This window comes from Cupressus sempervirens, chromosome 11, assembly GCF_028749045.1.
Source record: "Cupressus sempervirens isolate cs-2001-9-10 chromosome 11, ASM2874904v1, whole genome shotgun sequence".
Classification (NCBI taxonomy): domain Eukaryota; kingdom Viridiplantae; phylum Streptophyta; class Pinopsida; order Cupressales; family Cupressaceae; genus Cupressus; species Cupressus sempervirens.
The window spans coordinates 341,425,399-341,446,032 of NC_143128.1; the positions used below are offsets into that span (position 1 = coordinate 341,425,399).

At 37.0% G+C, this 20,634-nt stretch overlaps 3 protein-coding genes across 5 annotated transcripts in view; 1 reads left to right on the plus strand and 2 right to left on the minus strand.

The window, feature by feature from the left end:
* LOC149529482 (peptide chain release factor PrfB1, chloroplastic-like) overlaps positions 1 to 20,137 on the plus strand; it is a 169,629-nt gene extending 149,492 nt beyond the window's left edge. For 2 of the 3 annotated variants that reach the window (XM_089809965.1, XM_089809966.1), the window contains one exon: positions 19,781 to 20,137. In XM_089809965.1, the coding sequence (XP_089666091.1) occupies positions 19,781 to 20,073 (293 nt within the window). In that variant the 3' untranslated portion in view covers positions 20,074 to 20,137. Of the gene's footprint in view, positions 1 to 19,775 lie in introns of all 3 variants that reach the window. The other variant, XM_089809967.1, reaches the window with a different exon arrangement.
* LOC149529483 (uncharacterized) lies at positions 1,822 to 4,615 on the minus strand. Its single transcript, XM_089811142.1, has 3 exons — positions 4,273 to 4,615; positions 3,946 to 4,137; positions 1,822 to 2,030 (listed from the first exon to the last, which is right to left on the minus strand). The coding sequence occupies exons 1-3, from the start codon at positions 4,598 to 4,600 to the stop codon at positions 1,822 to 1,824; spliced, it is 729 nt and encodes a 242-aa protein (XP_089667268.1). The 5' UTR covers positions 4,601 to 4,615.
* Positions 4,706 to 5,401, minus strand: LOC149529484 (uncharacterized). Its single transcript, XM_089809968.1, has 2 exons — positions 5,266 to 5,401; positions 4,706 to 5,180 (listed from the first exon to the last, which is right to left on the minus strand). The coding sequence occupies exon 2, from the start codon at positions 5,167 to 5,169 to the stop codon at positions 4,780 to 4,782; it is 390 nt and encodes a 129-aa protein (XP_089666094.1). The 5' UTR covers positions 5,170 to 5,180; positions 5,266 to 5,401; the 3' UTR covers positions 4,706 to 4,779.
* Positions 20,138 to 20,634: the final 497 nt, after the last annotated feature.

Here is a 20,634-nt window from a genome sequence, read left to right on the forward strand (position 1 = left end):
TTGAAAAAGCAGTTCGAAAAAGCAGTTCGAAAAAAGCAGGCCGAAAAAGCAGTTCGAAAAAACAGGCTGAAAAAGCAACTCCGAAAAAAGCAATCCGAAAAAGCAGTTCGAAAAAGCAAAAACAAAAAAGCAAATCCGGAAAAAACAAGTGGTAAAAGTAGATCGGAAAAAAGCAAAGCAAAAGGGGCAGCATTGAAGGAAAATATTACAGTCATCCACAATCAGGTTCTTCACTTCTCATTTGGCATATTTTCTGAGAAATGTAGGTTTTCAGCTGAGTACAAAATATAGCTTCAGCACTTCATTATTTTACATTGTACTTGTCTTTGTTTGCCAATTGGCATTATTGGTATCAAAGGAAGGCTAGGATTTTGCAACTGAAAGAGCGTTGTAATTTTTAGACTATCTATATTGCAACTCTAGCGTTGATGATCAGCTTATTAGTTTGCATTCCAATTGTTTGACAAAATATCAATTGGCTGTAAGTTCTCTTTTTGGCATAAATAATGTTATAATTTTGCATACTAAGTGTTTATATTAATGCCACTTGGTTGTAAGTGCATTAATGCCATCCTAGGTTGCATCCAAAGTATTTGTCATAATTACTAATTGCTGTAGCTGCATTTTGCAAGTAGTTTAAGTCATATATGTATTGAATATTGCCAAAATTAGATGCACATTCATATTAGGTCATTGTTTAGACAATCTGGAGTCTTTTTGTAAGCAATTTCTTTGAGGCAAATCCAAACAAGAACCACTGCAGCAATCTGAAAAGTTATATCAGTCAGATGACCCTTGCTTGCAAAGTGTTTGACGAAATGTCAAACAACTTAAGTATAAGGATTTTTTTGTGATTGAAGAAATTATAACCTATTGGGGTTATTACATAGGAGGACTACAAGGGGCTCAATGATCTACAAAACAATTAAACAAAAAAAAACAATTTAGTGAATGATGAAACTTTGCAAAGTTACACAATGAAAATAAAACAAAAATATGTCTGAGATAAATTAATTTATAAAATTTTAAGACTTAAACTTATAAAATTTAAATTACCTCCACAATCTCCTTACATGGCTCCCAAAAACCTTTTTCATCATAAATGCATTTTGTTGCATGTATCCCTCCAAGGGTAGTGGCAAAGGAGGAGGAAGTCCATTGTGGACCAACAAACATGCACCTCAAAGGTAACCTTAAACTCAGCAAGGATTTTAGTGTGATAAAGTTAGAGGCAAATCTTGTGATACTAGGATGAACGAACTTCTTTCCCTCTGTGTATTCCCTCATAATGCTGAGGACCAAGGCATGATTATAGATGAACTTGCAAAGAGTTTTGGCCTTAGCAACACATGATTTCACCCATTCAATCTTGCCAATATCCTCTAACATGAGGTCAAGGCAATGGGCCGCACATGGAGGCCAAAAGATTCTTGGGTGTCTCTCCATCAAAATTTTTCCTGCAGTAATTTTAAATGAGTTAGTTAACAATTAAAAATTTAGATGTATTAAAAAACTTTTAATTTTCAAAATTAAATGAAAAACTAAAATAAAAAATTTAGAAACTTAGAATTTTTTTTTCCTGCAGCAACATAATTAGCTGCATTATCAATCACCACCTGGACAACATTCTCTTCTCCCACCTCCCTTATGACCTCCTCAATAGTCTCACATAAGAATTTTGCATTTTTGACATGTGAGGAAGCATCTATAGACTTCAAAAACATGGTGGATCCTGAAAGTGAAAATAACATAAAATAATTATCATTGAATAATCAATAAAACAAGAGTTTAGTTATTCAATAATACTTTAAATTTTAGATTTCAAGAAGCAGAGGATGATGAATTACCTTCGCTAGAAACAATAAAATTTAGGAGAGTCCTATTCCTCCTATCTGCCCATCCATCCATCATAATGGTACACCCCCTTTGGCTCCAAATCTTTCGATGGTCCTCCAACTCAAGTTTCATCTGCTCAACCATTTCTAGTGAGAGGGCGCCACTCAACTCATCTTCAATGGGGACTTTAAACCCTGCACCACAGATGGAAACCACATCAATTATCCCTTGCCAATGAGTCTTGTTACATTTATAATTTTATAAAAGCATTTTAATTAGCATATTTCAACATCAAGATAAAATTATACAATTTTATCTTAAAAATTGAATTTAAAACTTAAAACGTAAAACAATCAAATATAAATGAAGTTGAAGTACATGGCTACTATAAATGGAATGCTGCAGAAATTCCAAAACTTGCAAATTGCTCTTCTTCCAGCTTCATGGATCTCCCTATTCTAGATTGAGCTCTCAAGTGAAGGTTGTGCACCAAGAGTGGAACGTGGTACAAAAAAAATTGTCTAACCTAGATTTTTTGACTCTAGGATAAAAGGTAATGCCAATACTATTAGCAAGGGAAGTGCCACTAGCAGTTCAAGGAATAGATGTAGAAGAAGTACCACTTGCAAAAGCGTTAGAAACAATAGTCCATCAAGATAACTAAGAGGGGGGGTGAGGGGGTGAATCGGTTATCCAATTAAAACAATTATCAACCTTAATTAATCTTAACTATTTAATCAAAGTAAACAACAACTATACCAAGATGCACATACACAATTACACCAAATTTGTTAACTAGGGAAATTGTAATAACCCCAACAGGTTATAACTCTTTCAAACACCAAAAATCTTTATACTTCAGTTGTTTGATATTTTGTCAAACACTTTGCAAGCAAGCTCTGATACCACTGTAACGGTCTGCTCAAATCCGACCTTAAAATGCTAATTGAAGGCTCGAAGAATTTTGTCAAACACTTTGCATACAAGGGGTCATATGACTGATATAACTTTTCAAATTGCTGCAATGACTCTTGTTTCAATTTGCATCAAAGAGAATGCTTACAAAAAGACTCTAGATTGTCTAAACAATGACCTAACATGAATGTGCAACTAATTTTGGCAATATTCAATACATATATGTGACTTAAACTACTTGCAAAAATGCAGCTACAACAACTAGTAATTATGACAAATACTTTGGATGCAACCTAGGATGGCATTAATTCACTTACAACTAAGTGTCATTAATATAAACCAAAGTAACAAGAATCGGAATCGGATCGGAATCGGCAAGGCCGAATCGAATCGTGAATCGGCAATGAATCGGCGATGAATCGGCAAATTTGAAAAAACCCTTTAAATTTAAAGATTTTAACAATTTAAAACTTATTTCATGCACCCTTTATTGAATATAACTTAAACACACTATAACATCATCAAATAGAAGTTAAAACTTAACATACATAAACATGGAACATAAAATCCATCACATATGTAACTATGTTATCTAAAATGTAAATTGTAGGCTAGCTGAAGTAAATAGAAATCAAATGATCACAATGATTTAAATCATAGAATGTATGTAAGATGATCCATCAGACATCAAATCATAAATGTATGTAAGAATCTAAGATGAAGATCCATGAAAGTTTGAAACATATGTCTATCAATGATTCAGTATCAATATCTGTAAACAAAATATAAAAACAAGGCTCCAGCTCAAGCCTCAGACTCAGTCATCATCATCATCCTCAACATCATCCTGAAGCTCGGCTGCAGCCTCAGCCTCAGCCTCTGAGTATCCAGTCTGCCTAGTAGCAAGGCGTCTAATGTAGGTCCTAGAGGACTGCCGAGCCATATCTCCCGCATGTAAGATGGGCTCATGAACGTCGCTAGGGCCTGTGCCTGTGCGTGCACGTGTGCGTCTACCAATGCCTAAAGAACGTGCTCTAGCTGCCTCAACCTCTATATCCACCTGGTCAACCCACACACGGTCTTCCTCAGTGAAGACTGGATCCACAACCTCTGTGAGCCACTCTGATTCTCGATCAATCTCCTCTAGAATGATCGGAGAGGAGTCAGTGCCCAAAATCTGTCTGATCCTAAGACGGAGGTTGTAATGAACAAAGACAATATCATTCAACTTCTGCAACGTCAACCTGTTTCTCCTCTTCGAATGGATGTGCTCGAACATGGACCAACTGTGCTCACATCCAGAAGCGCTGCTTGGCTGACTCAGAATACGAATGGCAATTTTTTGAAGTTTTGGGGTTGTGGCCCCAAACATTTGCCACCATCTATCTGCAATAAGGGAAAAATTGAAAATAGAAACAATTAGTCTCATTTACAAATTACAAGTTAACTCTAAAATTACATAATCAACTTTAAGATTAGAATCTAGATTCATGAACATTGAATATATTATTTAATTTTTACCTGGCTGTAGTGTTGTCTGAGCATTTATGGCCATCCTGCTAGAGAAAAGTGGCCCCTCTTTATTGTTGAACTGGTCTAGCTCAACAATCGCAGCAGCGCTATCTTCATCGCTACTCAACCTCTGAATCACTGTGTATAAGCCAGTGAGAACCTCCGCATCCGCCTTGAACTCAGGACGGAAACGATATGCCGGATTCAGAAAGTAAGTTGCTGCATGGATGGGTCGATGGAGCTGATTCTGCCATCTATCGATGATGTCCCAAATAGGGCCATACCTCTCTTGCACTCCTGCATATTGGGCTCTGATGGCCTCTTTGGCCCTATCCATGCCCTAATAAATGTAGCCCATAGAGGGCTTCTCCCCATCAGCAGTTCGTAGCAAAGCTACAAGGGGCTCAGTGACCTACATATAAAGTAAAACAAAAAACTTGAGTCAAAACTTAAATATAAAATAATATAACTTAAAGTAAAAGTAAAATACTAAATGTTAAATTGCAATAAATTTACCTACAGGATTTCTCTAGCGGGTTTCCAAAAACCATCCTCATCAAATATGCAATCCGCCACATCTATCCCTACAGTGGTCGTAGCATAGGAAGAGGAAATCCACTCCCGCCCAACAAACATGCTCCTCAATTCATCCCTTGATGTCAACAAGGACTGCAAGGTGATGAAATTCGAGGCAAACCTCGTGATACCTGGGCGAGCTAACTCTTTGCCTTCTGTGTATTTCCTCATTGTGCTAAGGACAAATGAATGATTATAAATGAATTTGCATATGTTTTTTGCCCTTTCTACACATGACTTGACAAACTCAAGTTTGCCAATTTCCTCCAACATGAGGTCAATGCAATGTGCCGCACAAGGGGACCAAAATATGGTGGGGTGCCTCTCCATCAAAAGTTTACCTACAACAATTTTAAGTCAATTAGAAATTCAAATTTCAAAATTCAAATAAATTTATTTTCAAAACTTGAAAAGTTAAAAGTTTACCTGCAGCAACATAACTTGCTGCATTATCCGTCACCACCTGGATCACATTTTGTTCTCCCACCTCTGCTATGACTTCCTCAATAGCCTCACATAAGTATGTGGCATTTTTTACATGTGCGGAAGCATCAATGGATTTGATGAACACGGTATATCCTACAAGTAACAAAACAACGAATTAGAATATTAAAATTAAATGGATCATCAACAAATTAGCATTCAACAAATCAAAATTTACAATTATGTATGTAGGAAAGTAGAATGATCAATTACCTCCACAGGATACAAGAAAATTGAGGAGTGTTCTATTCCTCCTATCTGTCCAACCATCAGTCATGATGGTGCAACCCTTTGCAATCCACTCCTTTCGGTTCTCCTCGAGCTCAGCCCTCATGTCGTCTACCATCTCATCCAAGAGGTATCCGCTCAACTCAGCCTCAGTTGGGGCTTTAAACCCCGGACCACAAATAGCAACTGCGTCTATCATGTTCTGCCAATAAGGAGCCCTGTCACAAATAAAAATTTAGATGTCAAAGACTCAAATTATAAAACAAGTAAATATAATTAAAGTTTTACTTTTACTTTTAATTTTAACTTTAAAGAAAACAACGAAAAAAGAATCAATTACCTGGCTGCAATAAATGGAATGTTGCAAAAGTACCAAAATTTGCATATCTCCTTTCTGGCAGCATCATGAATTTCCTTGTTCAAACCCATGCCCTCAAGCGTGGGTTGGGAACCAGGAGTAGTGCGGGGCACAAAGTAACTATCCATTCTGTTTTTCCGCACTGTAGGCTGCAATAGGTTGGTGTGGGACTCTGTCTCAGTATGTGACCGACTAGCACTAGCACGAGCAGAAGAACTAGGATAAAAAGGAGGCCTAGAAGAACCCTCTTCAACACAACCTACAGATGCAGAAGCTGATGCAGATGCAGATGTGGATGCGGCTGCAGATGCGGATGCGGGAACATGGGAGCCAATACCCCTTAACCCTTCAAGTTGCATTTTCCTATTGGCTTTGTCTTTTTCAATTTTTTCTAATGCCATTAAGCAAGTGCGTTTTGCCTCAGGAGTTTGGTGAGTGCAAATTGTAACATCGTGTCCAGGTATAGCAGCAATGTGGTATTTCAATCTATAAATACCCCCAGAAGTTATTTTTTCTTTACAAAAAATACATTTTGTTTGATATTTGGTTCTTCCAGGAAACTCTTCGTTATATTTCCAACATTCATCTTTTCTACCCATTGCGAATTTGCAAAAAATGAAAGCAAAGGCTGCTGCAATAAAAATTTATATGTAAAATATCAAAGTTTGAAGCTAATAAAAGCTACAAAACAACAAACCCTAGTTTGCAACTTAGTAAAAATAAAGAACATTCAAGATCTAAACTAAAAATCTTGAAAATTATAAAAATTTAACAAAAAATGCATAATACACTAACATGCAAAAAAAAAAAGAGCACTTACCTCTTGCAAATGAGTTGAGGAGTGTTGAGATTGGCTCCCTAATGCTCCCAATGCAATTGATGGCCTCCCCAAATGGATTGCTGATATCTTTTGTGCTCTTTCTTCTTGCCGGTTAGAAACCTATGGCTTTTCTTTTCTCTTCTTCTCTCTCACTTTTCCTCTCTTCTACTCATGTTAAATAAATAGAAGGCCCTTTAGGGTTATAACAAAGAGAAATGGTCAAAAACAAAGTAAAAAAACCAAGCAATTTTTTAAAATTTTACAACTCTATACTTTATTGGCCGCGAGCGATTCTTGCCGATTTTTCCAGGCGATTCATGCGATTTTTTGCCTGAATCGCCTGAATCGGCGATTCAGGCGATTCACTTGAAGAAATCGGCAATGGCGATTTTCGACTCCAAAAAAATCGCCATTGCTGAATCTAATCGCCGAATCGCCGATTCAGGCGATTTTATGGCGATTCTCGTTACTCTGATATAAACACTTAGTATGCAAAATTATAACATTATTTATGCAAAAAAGAGAACTTACAGCCAATTGATATTTTGTCAAACAATTGTAATGCAAACTAATAAGTTGATCATCAACTCTAGGGTTGCAATATAGATAGTCTAAAAATTACAACGCTCTTTCAATTGCAAAATCCTAGCCTTCCTTTGATACCAATAATGCCAAATGGCAAACAAAGACAAGTACAATGTGAAATAGTGAAGTGCTGAAGCTATATTTTGTACTAAGCTGAAAACCTACATTTCTCAAAAAATATGTCAAATGAGAAGTGAAGAACTTGATTGTGGATGGCTGTAATAATTTCTTTCAATGCTGCCCTTTCTGCTTTGCTTTTTTTCCAATCTGCTTTTTCCACTTGCTTTTTTCGTTTTGCTTTTTCGAACTGCTTTTTCGGATTGCTTTTTTCGGAGCTGCTTTTTCGGACTGCTTTTTCAGCCTGCTTTTTTTTCCGGTTTTGCTTTTTCGGCCTGCTTTTTTCGGACTGCTTTAAAATGGCTTCCTATAATTTCGGCCCTGCTAAAAATGCCTCCTGAAATGCTAAAATGCTGAAAATGGCCTTAGGCCCAATGACGCCCTAGCTGAAGTGACTGAATTATCACCTCCAAATGTGCAACCCTTCAAAAAATATTTCACTTCCTCAGTTATGCAAATCCAAGAGAGTTTTCATTCCCAAAGATCAACTGACTATCTGAAACCACTTGGCTCCACAATAGACTATGCGACTGAATCACAATTTGATGTCAAGAGAGAAATAAACAACTGGATAATTAGAATGAAGCCCAGGGTGCCTATTTATTCTTTTTTCTCCAGTTTCTCCAAAAGCTTCTAGAACATTATTTTATTTTATCTATTAAGTGACTATAAAATATCTTATAATTCAAGTCACTTTATTAAATTAATTAAATATAAAGCTACCTTTTAATATTTATTTATTTGATAACTTTATAAATAATTAACTTAATACCACTTATTTATTTAATTAAAATAATTAATTAGTCATCCTCATAAAATATTCATTATTTTGGATAACCTAATTAATTAAATTAATTAAATCAAATTGCCTCCAAAATGGGGACATGACAGTCCGCCCTTCCTGAAATTGCTTGTCCCCAAGCAATGGCTGAACAATAAACCAATCAATCCACCTGGATCCCAAATGTCGTCATGAACTATACTACTGTCAATTAACACAAGATCCTATAATATCCTCTGCAATATAACCAAGAGGAATCCATAGTCAAACTGACAATTACAGCTCAACCAAACTCCAAAATCACAACTACCACAGTCAGAAACTCACGAGACACAAACTTTTAGAAAATCAAAACCCAAGTAAACTGGACAAATCAAACTGCCAACACAATAAATACCATCAACGCATCCCACTGGCCTATACGAAATGTACAATCCAACTCTACAACAATGGTGAACGCTCCCGAATGAAACTGTACCAAGTATGGAGAATTCTCACACTGTACAACTCCTGCAGTCAACACAACTCTGCAGATCACCGACCATTGTCTCATAAACATAACTCCCATGCACTACTGATGGTGAAAAGACATCACAAGATAAACAGCAAGAAATGGAACCCAAACCAAATTTGTCTGCCATCAACTCCTCAACACAAGGATCAAATGCTAACTAATGTACATACGCTGCAGTATAATGTTGATAAAAAGAACCAACCTCAGTCAATAGCTCACCATGAACAAGTGATACAACCCAGTGTGATTGATCACCAGCTATGTCAGGAGATGTCATAGTCAAAGGAGTAGAATCAATAACAACAACCGCTAAAGCATCACTCCCAAACTCCTACTCTAAGTCATGTATTATCAAGCTGTCAACCGCAGAACCTATCGCCATGTCATGCCCATCACAACTCTCATCCCGAGGCGTCAAACCGTCCCATAACTGATGACATCACTAGGAACCAAAGTACATCTCTGTATCATTATCTCATCAACATGGTCATCAAAGGTAAATTGATGAGCATACCTCACAGTGTAATGCCGATAGAATGCGCCAATCTCAGTTAGTGGCTCAGACTGCAATCGATCATTAACCATGTTGGAACTGGCTACTACCTTCGAAGACATCACCAAGTGAGTAGTATTACTAGCAGGAACCATGCCAACTGTCGGCTCACCAACATCACACATGATCTTTAATACAACATCTCTAGTCTCCATGCCATCAGTACTAGAGGCCACCACCATGTCAGGCATATCACAACAATCTGCTGCAGCACCCAACTCAACTGAACTTGACTCTAGTTGAAACAAACCCGATATGCCAATGTTAGTATCAAGGATGGATGCATCCCCATCTCCACTGTCTTTGACAATCTCGACCATGGACATCCTGGGATTACCAGACACCACAGCTTGTGACTGTACAGAATCTGGTAAAGACTGTAGTCGCTCTACCTCCATGGTCACCTTAGCCAAATGAAACTGTGACTCCTCGAAAGCCAACTGTGTACTCTCAAGAATCTCAGAAGTCACCTCGAGCTGTTGAGTAAGCTCACTCACCTCATCTTCCTTGGCCAATAATGCATCGTATGCTATACTCCCCCACTCCATAAGATAATCTCTATCAGCTACTAACTGCATATAATTCTGTCTCAGAATTTGAATAACCTCCCATAAAGAGTGGATCTCTGTCAAGGAAAGATAACTACCTCCCTGCTCATCACTAGTAGGAGAACCCCATCCATAAACTGCTAACAACTGACGAGCAGTGTCGAAATGCTGGCAAGCGATAGAAATATCTCGCTCACTAACTCTCAACAAACTAGACACATGATGACACTAGCTAGACTGTCTCCTACAAACCTCCTCTGACGCACTGTCTAAAGGAGTATCCTCAAAGTTACTGGTCTCTAGAGTATTACCATCCATATCCTGCAAATCAACTCCAAAGCTCATCAACATACAGAGTATCAAAAACTGTAGCACTGCTGTCCAACTCCTCTGTACCAAAAGAAACTGCCAAGGAAACTAAGTCTTCAAAACTGCCCACTGCATCCTCCTGGATGTCATCAATGCCAATATGATCCTGGGACTCATTTGTACACTGCCAAATATGAAAGATCATCAACACATTCTAGCAAGAATGGTCGACTGGATATATGAACAAAGCCCAACACCGGTGTATAAAAACTAATACCAACATCGAACAAGCTGCTGGCACAAGAAAAGACAACACTGTGCAATCTGCTAATCAAATCCATGATAGCACCCAAACAATCGCTGCTACCAAAAAGTGTTAAAGATCTCCAGTCAACTGAATCCCAAATGCCAATATAACAATCTCGAGTCCATATTCGTAAACTAGAATTAGCTGGTAACTCAAGCAAACTCCTCACTTGAGTAATATGACTAATACCAACTAACTCCACATACCTGTCTGACATTGTCCCTGTATCCTGGATGTGAATGCAAGATGAACTCGCAACATTATCAACGACCACATATGATTTACGTGCCGCAGAAAGCTGAGTATCAGGAGTGCAAGATGAAACCAAACTCAACTCCATGCCATGCTTATCCCCATGTCTCTCCCAGTCCTGTAATGCCAATGGAGTATTCACCAAAGAAGCTCGAGTGTCCTCAAGCTCACAAGAAAGCCTGTCAACTTCCTCCTCCTTCCTCCTCAAGGCATCTAAATAGTCTCCGACAAGGCTAAGAAGATGGTCACGATCTGATAGAAGATGTAAATAACTCAACTTCATCGTTTCCATTCCTCCCCTAATCGCCTGTAAGTCAACACAAGAAGAACCTATTATGACTCTTTTTTGTCTCTCCTGCAATTGAATCATCCAAATGTGATTCTCAATCAATCCATGCATCCTGTCATGATGAGATAAAGCCGCGACTATATCCTTGTCCCTTGTCTTCAGCTGGCTTGCCAAACCAAGTGAAGAGTTACTAGCCTCAAACATGACAGTATCCCCAACTGCTGTAACTTCATCCGCCCCAATTGTACTGTAATCACTATCTGTGTCAATCACGCAATCCGGTGTGCTTGTGATATCACCTTCTGATGCAACTGGCTCAACCTGCACAACATCTGTAACCCCTTTTGCCTGTGAAGATGATGCAGATAAACCATTACCTGAAGATGTGCTAATGTCTCCTTGTATCGAATCCACATGTCTGTTAAACTCCTCATACAAGTTTCTGCTTGTCATAGGGAAGGTACGATCCTTAGGCCTATCAATCAGGCTCTTTAACCACGTACGTGCCATAGGTGACAAATTCCTCTCTTTTGTCCAAACATACCATAAGTCTTTTGCCAAAAGTTTAGAATTTTCATCCTCCTCAAACAGGATTGTGAACATGATTGAGTGCATTGATGCCAATACCCTGCTGGGATGAAACTCGTCCATAATATTCCAAAATGTATTAAACATCTTGCGAATGTCACCAATACAACCTATTGCCAGCATAATATTTTCAAATCTACACCTCGCAAATACTTCAAGTAATCTTGCCCTCTGTGTGAAATAAGGGTCCCGGATGTTGTCCAACTTTTCGAAGCTTTTTACCATGGCATGAAGTATCTCTCTCATAATTTGATTGTCATAAGAATCAAGGCCAGCTATTATCCTCATGATTTCACTAATGCAAGAGAGAGCTGTAAGTCTTATTACCTCATCATGATGTCTCAATAATCGGGGCTTAACCAACGAACCAAATGCTGGAGATAAAGCTGTTCGCATAGCATCGGGTCTTGACTGATCAAACTTGGCTAAATAAGTTTCCAACTCCTCCAAAGTTCTTAGAAGGTCCTTTGTTTGCTGAAATGGACAATCTAATTTCTTCTTTACATTGTGCATTCTTTCTTCCAAATCCTTGTCTCCTGTTAAAGCCATACTGATAATTGAATTCAATCTGAAATAACCCAATCAGGCTGGCAGGAAACCGCTCTGATACCACTGTAATAACCCCAACAGATTATAACTCCTTCAAACACCAAAAATCTTTATACTTCAGTTGTTTGACATTTCATCAAACACTTTGCAAGCAAGCTCTGATACAATTGTAACGGTCCTGGTCAAATCCGACCTTAAAATGCTAATTGAAGGCTCGAAGAATTTTGTCAAACATTTTGCATACAAGGGGTCATATGACTGATATAACTTTTCAGATTGCTGCAATGACTCTTGTTTCGATTTGCATCAAAGAGAATGCTTACAAAAAGACTCCAGATTGTCTAAACAATGACCTAACATGAATGTGCAACTAATTTTGGCAATATTCAATACATATATGTGACTTAAACTACTTGCAAAAATGCAGCTACAACAATTAGTAATTATGAAAAATACTTTGGATGCAACCTAGGATGGCATTAATGCACTTACAACCAAGTGTCATTAATATAAACACTTAGTATGCAAAATTATAACATTATTTATGCCAAAAAGAGAACTTACAGCCAATTGATATTTTGTCAAATAATTGGAATGCAAACTAATAAGTTGATCATCAACTCTAGGGTTGCAATATAGATAGTCTAAAAATTACAACGCTCTTTCAATTGCAAAATCCTAGCCTTCCTTTGATACCAATAATGCCAAATGGCAAACAAAGACAAGTACAATGTGAAATAGTGAAGTGCTGAAGCTATATTTTGTACTCAGCTGAAAACCTACATTTCTTAGAAAATATGCCAAATGAGAAGTGAAGAACCTGATTGTGGATGGCTGTAATAATTTCCTTCAATGCTGCCCCTTCTGCTTTGCTTTTTTTCCGATCTGCTTTTTACACTTGCTTTTTCCGGATTTGTTTTTTTCGTTTTTCTTTTTCGAACTGCTTTTTTTAGATCCACTTTTTTTCAAACTGCTTTTTCGGATTGCTTTTTTCGGAGCTGCTTTTTCGGATTGCTTTTTCGGCCTGCTTTTTTTTTCGGTTCTGCTTTTTCAGCCTGCTTTTTTTGAACTGCTTTAAAATGACTTTCTATAATTTCGGCCCTGCTAAAAATGCCTCCTGAAATGCTGAAATGCTGAAAATGGCCTTAGGCCCAATGACACCCTAGCTGAAGTGACTGAATTATCACCTCCAAATGTGCAACCCTTCAGAAGATATTTCACTTCCTCAGTTATGCAAATCCAAGGGAGTTTTCGTTCCCAAAGATCAACTGACTATCTGAAACCACTTGGCTCCACAATAGACTATGTGACTGAATCACAATTTGATGTCAAGAGAGAAATAAACAACTGGATAATTAGAATGAAGCTCAGGGTGCCTATTTATTCTTTTTTCTCCAGTTTCTCCAGAAGCTTCTAGAACATTATTTTATTTTATCTATTAAGTGACTTTATAAAATATCTTATAATTCAAGTCACTTTATTAAATTAATTAAATATAAAGTTACCTTTTAATATTTATTTATTTGATAACTTTATAAATAATTAACTTAATACCACTTATTTATTTAATTAAAATAATTAATTAGTCATCCTCATAAAATATTCATTATTTTGGATAACCTAATTAATTAAATTAATTAAATCAAATTGCCTCCAAAATGGGGACATGACAGAAATGCTTGATTAGAAGGAAAACCCCTGTGGGAATGATGCTGTAATATAAATATTCCTTGTTAGAGGATGGACTCTGTTAGGAGTCTCTTACAACATTTAGTACATATGAGTCCCTGTTGGGAGACTTTGAATCTTTGTTAGGAGATTCCAAGCCTATTAGGAGTTGTAGAAGGTGGAAGGACCCACTATCCAAACAGCTTCTGGGACAAGACCACTGAACTCATTGTCTAATTGATCTCTCAACTATTCCTTGCAGAATAATTGCCTGTACTGTACTTTAACCTCTTTCTTCTGTCCTGTCAACCAGACCAATCATTGTCAAACCTTGTAAACCAAGTCACAAACCTCAGATGCAAATATCAAACCTTGGATATCACAATAAAACCTCAGCAATGAAGTTTTCTCCACCTTCGCTCTGCTCTACTTATTTTCACATTCCACTCTTCGTGCTTCTTGCAATCATTCATACATTCCATACATGATAAAGGAAAATTTCCTTTATACCAAATCCATAAAACAATTCCCAGAGTTGGCTATTACACCTTCTCAATTAATTATTATAGGACCTCGTTAAGAACATGTTACACTTAGCGATAACATTGATCTTTTGCTTTGTAACTTGAATAATTTTCCATACGTGTGACATTATGACGAGCAAGCTTAGCTACGTCGTCTTCAGAATGTCTTCACATCTTTAACTTCGGCTTCTCAAAATAACAATTCTGCTAAGAGATATAACAAGTTTACCATAACATGCTTCTGTAAACTCTATCTCAAAACAATCTTCACCAAAACTTGCATAACTTCTTCCAGACTAAATATCTTATGCTTCCGAGGTTAGCTGCATATACTAGACACTTAGTATTATCTCCCTTTAACCTTGCTTAGTGAAAATGCACAACGATTTGTCCATACCAACTTGATCTTTACCGTTGTTCTTCTGTCAAATGCCACAAAAAAATGCTATGTTGACATCAATGACAAACACAACCATGAATGTAACATATCATCATGATAATGATCTAATCATGTTTTTTCCAATACTCCCCCATAGAAGTATCATCGACATTCATGCTTCCAACAAAAAGTGCTAGGACGATAGGGGGAAGGGAAGACCACCTCCAACGCAACCTATTGAACCTAGGGGTGTAAAACTATAGACAGAAGTAGTTCTAGACGAGCATGGAAGGGAAGTGGAACTGATTTGAGCTAACTCTGCTAATTGTTTTTGTCTTAATTCCTTTTTTTGTTTATATTTTTTTAAGGTAACATAACAAAAACGTTGAGCCTCAGGGGTTGCAACTTTACAAGGCTCAGCATCATGACCACATATACCAATGATATGCCATTTCAATCTATTTATCCCCCCACTATTAATGACCTTACAAAATAGGCATTTTGTCTGAGTTCTACCTCTACCCAGAAAGTCTATGGTGTACTTCTAGCACTCATCTTTTTTATTGCCGTCAGAGAGCTTGGGTTTTTTAGTTGGAGGAGCCATTATGAGTAAGGAAAAATGTCAAGGTTGCTGCAATAAGACATTTGAGACCAAATATTACCATTTAAGCATTGTATTTAATGAAGATCTAAAGTAAAACAAAACCCATAAATATATAGAAAAAATTCATCCAAAAAACCCATAAGCATAGAGAAAAAAAATCATCTAAATCCAAAAAATCAACTCTTACCTCTTTGAAATGAGTTGAGAAGTGTTGAGAAGAGCTCCTATAAACTCCTTGATGATCAAAATGCAAGCATATAGTTGCTCCAATGTCACAAATGCAAGCTTTTCTCCTCTTGCTTTCAACTAGTTGCAAAACAATGACACTCTATTTCTCTTTTTCCTCTCTCTTTTTCTTTTTCTCACAATAGTGTTATGAAAGCACTTTTAGGGTTATAAGGATAAAAAAGAAGAAAAATAAATATAAAAAGACAAACATTTTTTATTGTTTTTCCTTTGTCGAATGTTGACTGCCACGGCCGGGTCAAGATAGTCGTGACCCGCGAGTCACGCGAGTCAAGTGAGTCATCACACCTGACCTGCCAAGCCCAAGTCACGGGTCATTTTCACTTGGTGAGGCTTGCTTGACTCGCTGACTCGTGAGAGTCGTTTGACTTGCGACAAGTCTCATTACTCTAGTTAAAATACATCATAGGGGAAGAATCAAAGTGAATAACCTATTCCCTAACATCCAACTTGGAAAGATAACTTAATAGATTTTTGGAGGAATCTTGCGAAAATTAAAACCAACATAGAATCTGAAAAAAACAAAGCATCTCCTATCTTTCTTAATTTTTTCAAAGGTTGAGAAAGAGCCAAGAGCATTAGCAATACCTTTACAATCCTCTTTGTGTCAATATTCCAAAGTAAGCTTGGGAGCCTTACCCAAAAGGGGATCCAATTAAACTTTTCCTTGTGCACGTTTGAACTAGTAGACCATCTTCTCAAAAAGATGAAATAAGTTCCAAAGAACCAAGGTCCACCAGAATAACTTCTGCACTCTCTTCAGAGTTCTGGAAGAAGATAAGGAAGAATCCATTAGCCATAACAACTACCTATAGCCAACCAACAACTCCATTGCTTCAATAACAACAACGGACATGATCAATATTCAGTCAAGATCCAAAGAACCTCCGAATGAGAGCACTCTTCATAGAAACAACGGTCTTGTTGACCAAGGCATTAGGCAAATGAACTGAGATAGCTATACCAGTCATGACAAAGAGAAAATTGTCCTTAGGATCAGCCAAAGGATCCTTGAGAAACCCATCTAACTGAGGAATGTCAGCATCTTGCTACCAAGGCGAAGGAGGAGCATAGTGATCCTCTGTAGAAGCAACATCCGCCCTAGCAATAGGAGAAAAATCCTCATAGAATAGCCAACCAGAGATAGGTTTCCTACCACAAACAAAAGCCACAGGTTCAAATCTGATAGGATGCTCCACTACATTACCAACCCAACTAGCTACAATACCTCCAACATCCAAAACAGGGGAACCGGGGGTAACAACCACATGATACTTAGTAGGAAACGATAGAGAAGGCACAAGAAAGCCCTTCTTGAGAGCATGATGCATGCTATCAGATAGATCAAACTCAGTTGAAGACAACCAAGAGAATCAACCTTTCCAATGGCCCTATCCTAGCACATTCAAATGGGACTCCAAACGAATTTCTTAAATTGTTTCATCCTCCTCTTTTGGCCAATCATTCTGGTAGGTCACCAGATTAGCAACATCAGAGTTGACCTCTACACCTTCTCATCTAAAACATCCAAGCTATTCCTAGGAAGAAAGCCAGGACACTGAGACAAGGAAAGAAAACAGTTTGCAGGAAAGAGAAAGCCCTTATGCAATCGAATATCCAAATGGAGTGGCAAAGACCTCATACTCCGTACACACAAGACTCAATGCCTCTAGCTAGAGATTGCACAAGAAAACTTCAGCACTCTTTGAGCTCCCACCACAAAACCAGTCATCAACTTTTCTATCTTTTGCTGCTTCATTTGAATCAACACTACCTTCATGAATGCCATTCTAAGTTGCCAAATTGATATGGGAACAGGTATGGGTATGTGCGTACGAAATGGCCAAAAGGTAGGAATTTTTGTAGGGGGATGGGTATGTTTTTGGTACATTTATAGAAGTATACACACACACACACACACATTTATGTGTATGTGCATGTATATGTGTGTGTACACACAGCTAAAAGATATAATTCAGTTCAGAATTTCATATATATCAATACATATGCCAAACAAAAGCATTGCAAATTGCAAAGTTTGAAACATTTTGTTCTAATTTAAATTCAGTTTTCTTTATCAAAAATGTCACACCAGAATCTCATGATACATAAGTTCACAGTTTACTAATCAGCAGTCTAGGTCTTAAAATATGTAAAAGATCAACCTAGAATCACTAAACATTTTGGCATTAAAATACAAATCCCAGATGTGTAGCCAGAGGAGATTTGTTTTAGAATCAGATTCCGGTATGTTTCATTCCCGGAATTGCCCAGAAAAGTCACACGATTTAGCAACTTAGGTGCCATTGCTTGAGAAGCTTCTGCGTGATTCTGAAACCCCAATGCACCTGCTCTCACTCCTAGTCGACACCATTTCTATTTAAATTTTGCAATCAGTCAACTGTTGGTGACCATTGCAAGGTTGAATTTGCATTAAAAAAATCATGGTGAAGTATGATCTGATATGATATCTATGGATGCATGCTATGTGTTTTTGGGCAGACCTTGGCATTATGATATAAGTCAGCACTAAAGATTACTTTCAAATCAGCAAGGATAGGGGAAAAAATGAGGCACTGTCAGTAAGAGGAGCTGAAAGTAACAAGGTAAAGATATTTTCAGCCATGAAGTTACTCACTAAAGTAAAATAATATAGTCTTTTTGTTTGATTTCAAAGGCTGAACAAAGTGTAGCAGATTGATAAATGCCAAAAGTAGAATGTTTGTTGGAAGAATGTAAAGAAATTATCTATTTTCAAATGCCTTTTAAACTGGATTGCAATCTACATGGAAAATATCTCATCACATGGCTTTAATAGTAAGAGCTAATTTGCTAAACCAGGCTCCAAATAGAATGATTTCCACCAGTCAGTGGATAGTTGAATAAACCAATTCATTGGAAATTTTTAATGTCCGAGCCCATGTGCAGTAGCAATGGCTCTTATATCCGAGGAAAATGAAAATTGAGAATAGAGACTGTGAATAGGTTCAAGAGCAACAAATAGGATTACCATTAAGTACATACTTCAATTACCAAGGACGGATGGCTAGAGTCTCCACGAATGACTTGAAAATTTGTGATCATCAAATTCTGGCAAAAGATTTGGGGTATTTTAGTGGATTTTATGCACTTTCTGATTGAATACAAGGAGGGAATATTTATGTTGATATAGCAACTGAAATAAGGTTGAGAATTTTAAAGGGAGATTTTAGTGGATGTTCTCCCCTAAGATGATCTTAATAAAGTGTTTAAGTGGATTTTGATGCAATTGGAACAATCAGAGCTGTGCAAAGTCAAGAAGAGAGCCTAAATCCATTCTTCAGTGAGAAGTCTGATAAAAAATACCTAGTATGTGATTGAGAATTCTATGAATATTTAATCCTTAGAAGTGGTGATATTGTGTTTTTTATGAACAGCTACATCAAATTGAATCAAAGTCATATGAAGTATGTGGAGTATTTCTAGAGCCTTTCATCTATTCCAAAGGTAGAAACATCTAATAAAGGAGGTTGTCAGGAATAGAGGAATGCCCCATTCTAGAAATTTTCCATTTGTTAATGTTTTACTGGTTTCCTATTATAGCTTTATGCCTTGTAGGGATTATAATTAAAAATACATCAATTGCTGCTCTTTTCAGCTCATCCTTCTCAAGTATTTAAGGTTTGGGGTAGATTTGTTAAAATATTTTTGTGCCCATAGTATTTTTTTCCTAGCAACAATTATTTGTTAAACTAGTTCATAGATTTGCCTATAAAAAAAATTAAAAATAGTTCATATATTCCATTTTTGAATCAGGACTTAGTCATACCTTGTTGATGTCATATATCACCCCTATGATACCTCACTCCGTAAATTTTTTTAACTCCCCTTGCTGAAAAGCCAGTGCTTGACAAAGAGGAATTTATGATGCCATTTATGTGGGATGCTTCCTGCCAAAACAAGCTACATAATGAGCACTTTCATCACTCCAAAAGAATGAATGAATTGAAGCACAAGGTAAATATTGAATTCAATTCAGGAACAGTAAGAAGACAACAATCCTCACTCTATCATCAACTTTAGAATAGTTTAAAATTTATTTGAAGGTCTTGATGCATTCTTTCTCCTGACCCTGTTCCTTTTGTCATAGTTTATAGTCATACCTTGATACTGCTTCCTGCTTAAACTAGTCATTCTTTATGTGCAGAAATTGCTGACCTGTGGATGTTAATTCTTGTTGCTTTTTATGTTTGAGTGCAGGAGAAAGAAATCCAGTTACAAACAAGATTAAGGCTATTTATCGTTTGAAGGCAAAACTTCTTGCTGTTGCTATGGAGCAACAAACATCTGAAATTAAACAAATAAGACATGAAAACATGAAAGTGAATGTGGGTCAACCTATTCGCAAATATGTGTTTTACCCTACAAAGTTTGTACATGACCTTAGGACAGGAATAAAGATGAAAGATTTAAAATCTATTATGAACGGCAATATTGAACCCTTAATTAAGGATTATTTAATTTTTAAGAATAAGCAAAGCATGACATCTTGAATTGAACAATGAAAGTAGTGTTAATATATGTTACGGTCAATCAGTAAATATTTACTTTGTGGCCCATACATTTTCAAGTCTGCATTATTGCATTACTGTATAGTTTGTAAGAGGGGGTTTAATATCCGTTGAACTAAAAAATACAGAAAAGAATATAAAATCTAAAACTAATTCAGACGACGAAATGCATAAGTTTTAACACACAGATTTATAGTGGATCATCCAGCTAGACTGGATTACATCCACTCTTCAAGCAGGGCAATATCTCTATTCGAATTATAATTCTTAGTACAATACAACAGCAGCAGATTGATTATGCAAATATATATTCTTCAGTCTTAGTGGAAGATGAAAAGACTTGGAAGAGGAAGAGATGGCAATGCTTGGGCTTGATTATGCACATATACATTCTTCAGTCTTAGTGGAAGATGAAAAGACTTGGAAGAGGAAGAGATGGCAATGCTTGGGCTTCACCGTCATACCAACAGAGCTGTTACAATATTCCTCTGCTAATAACCGTTACAATCTCCCACTTGAAGTCCAATCACGGCTGCATAGAGA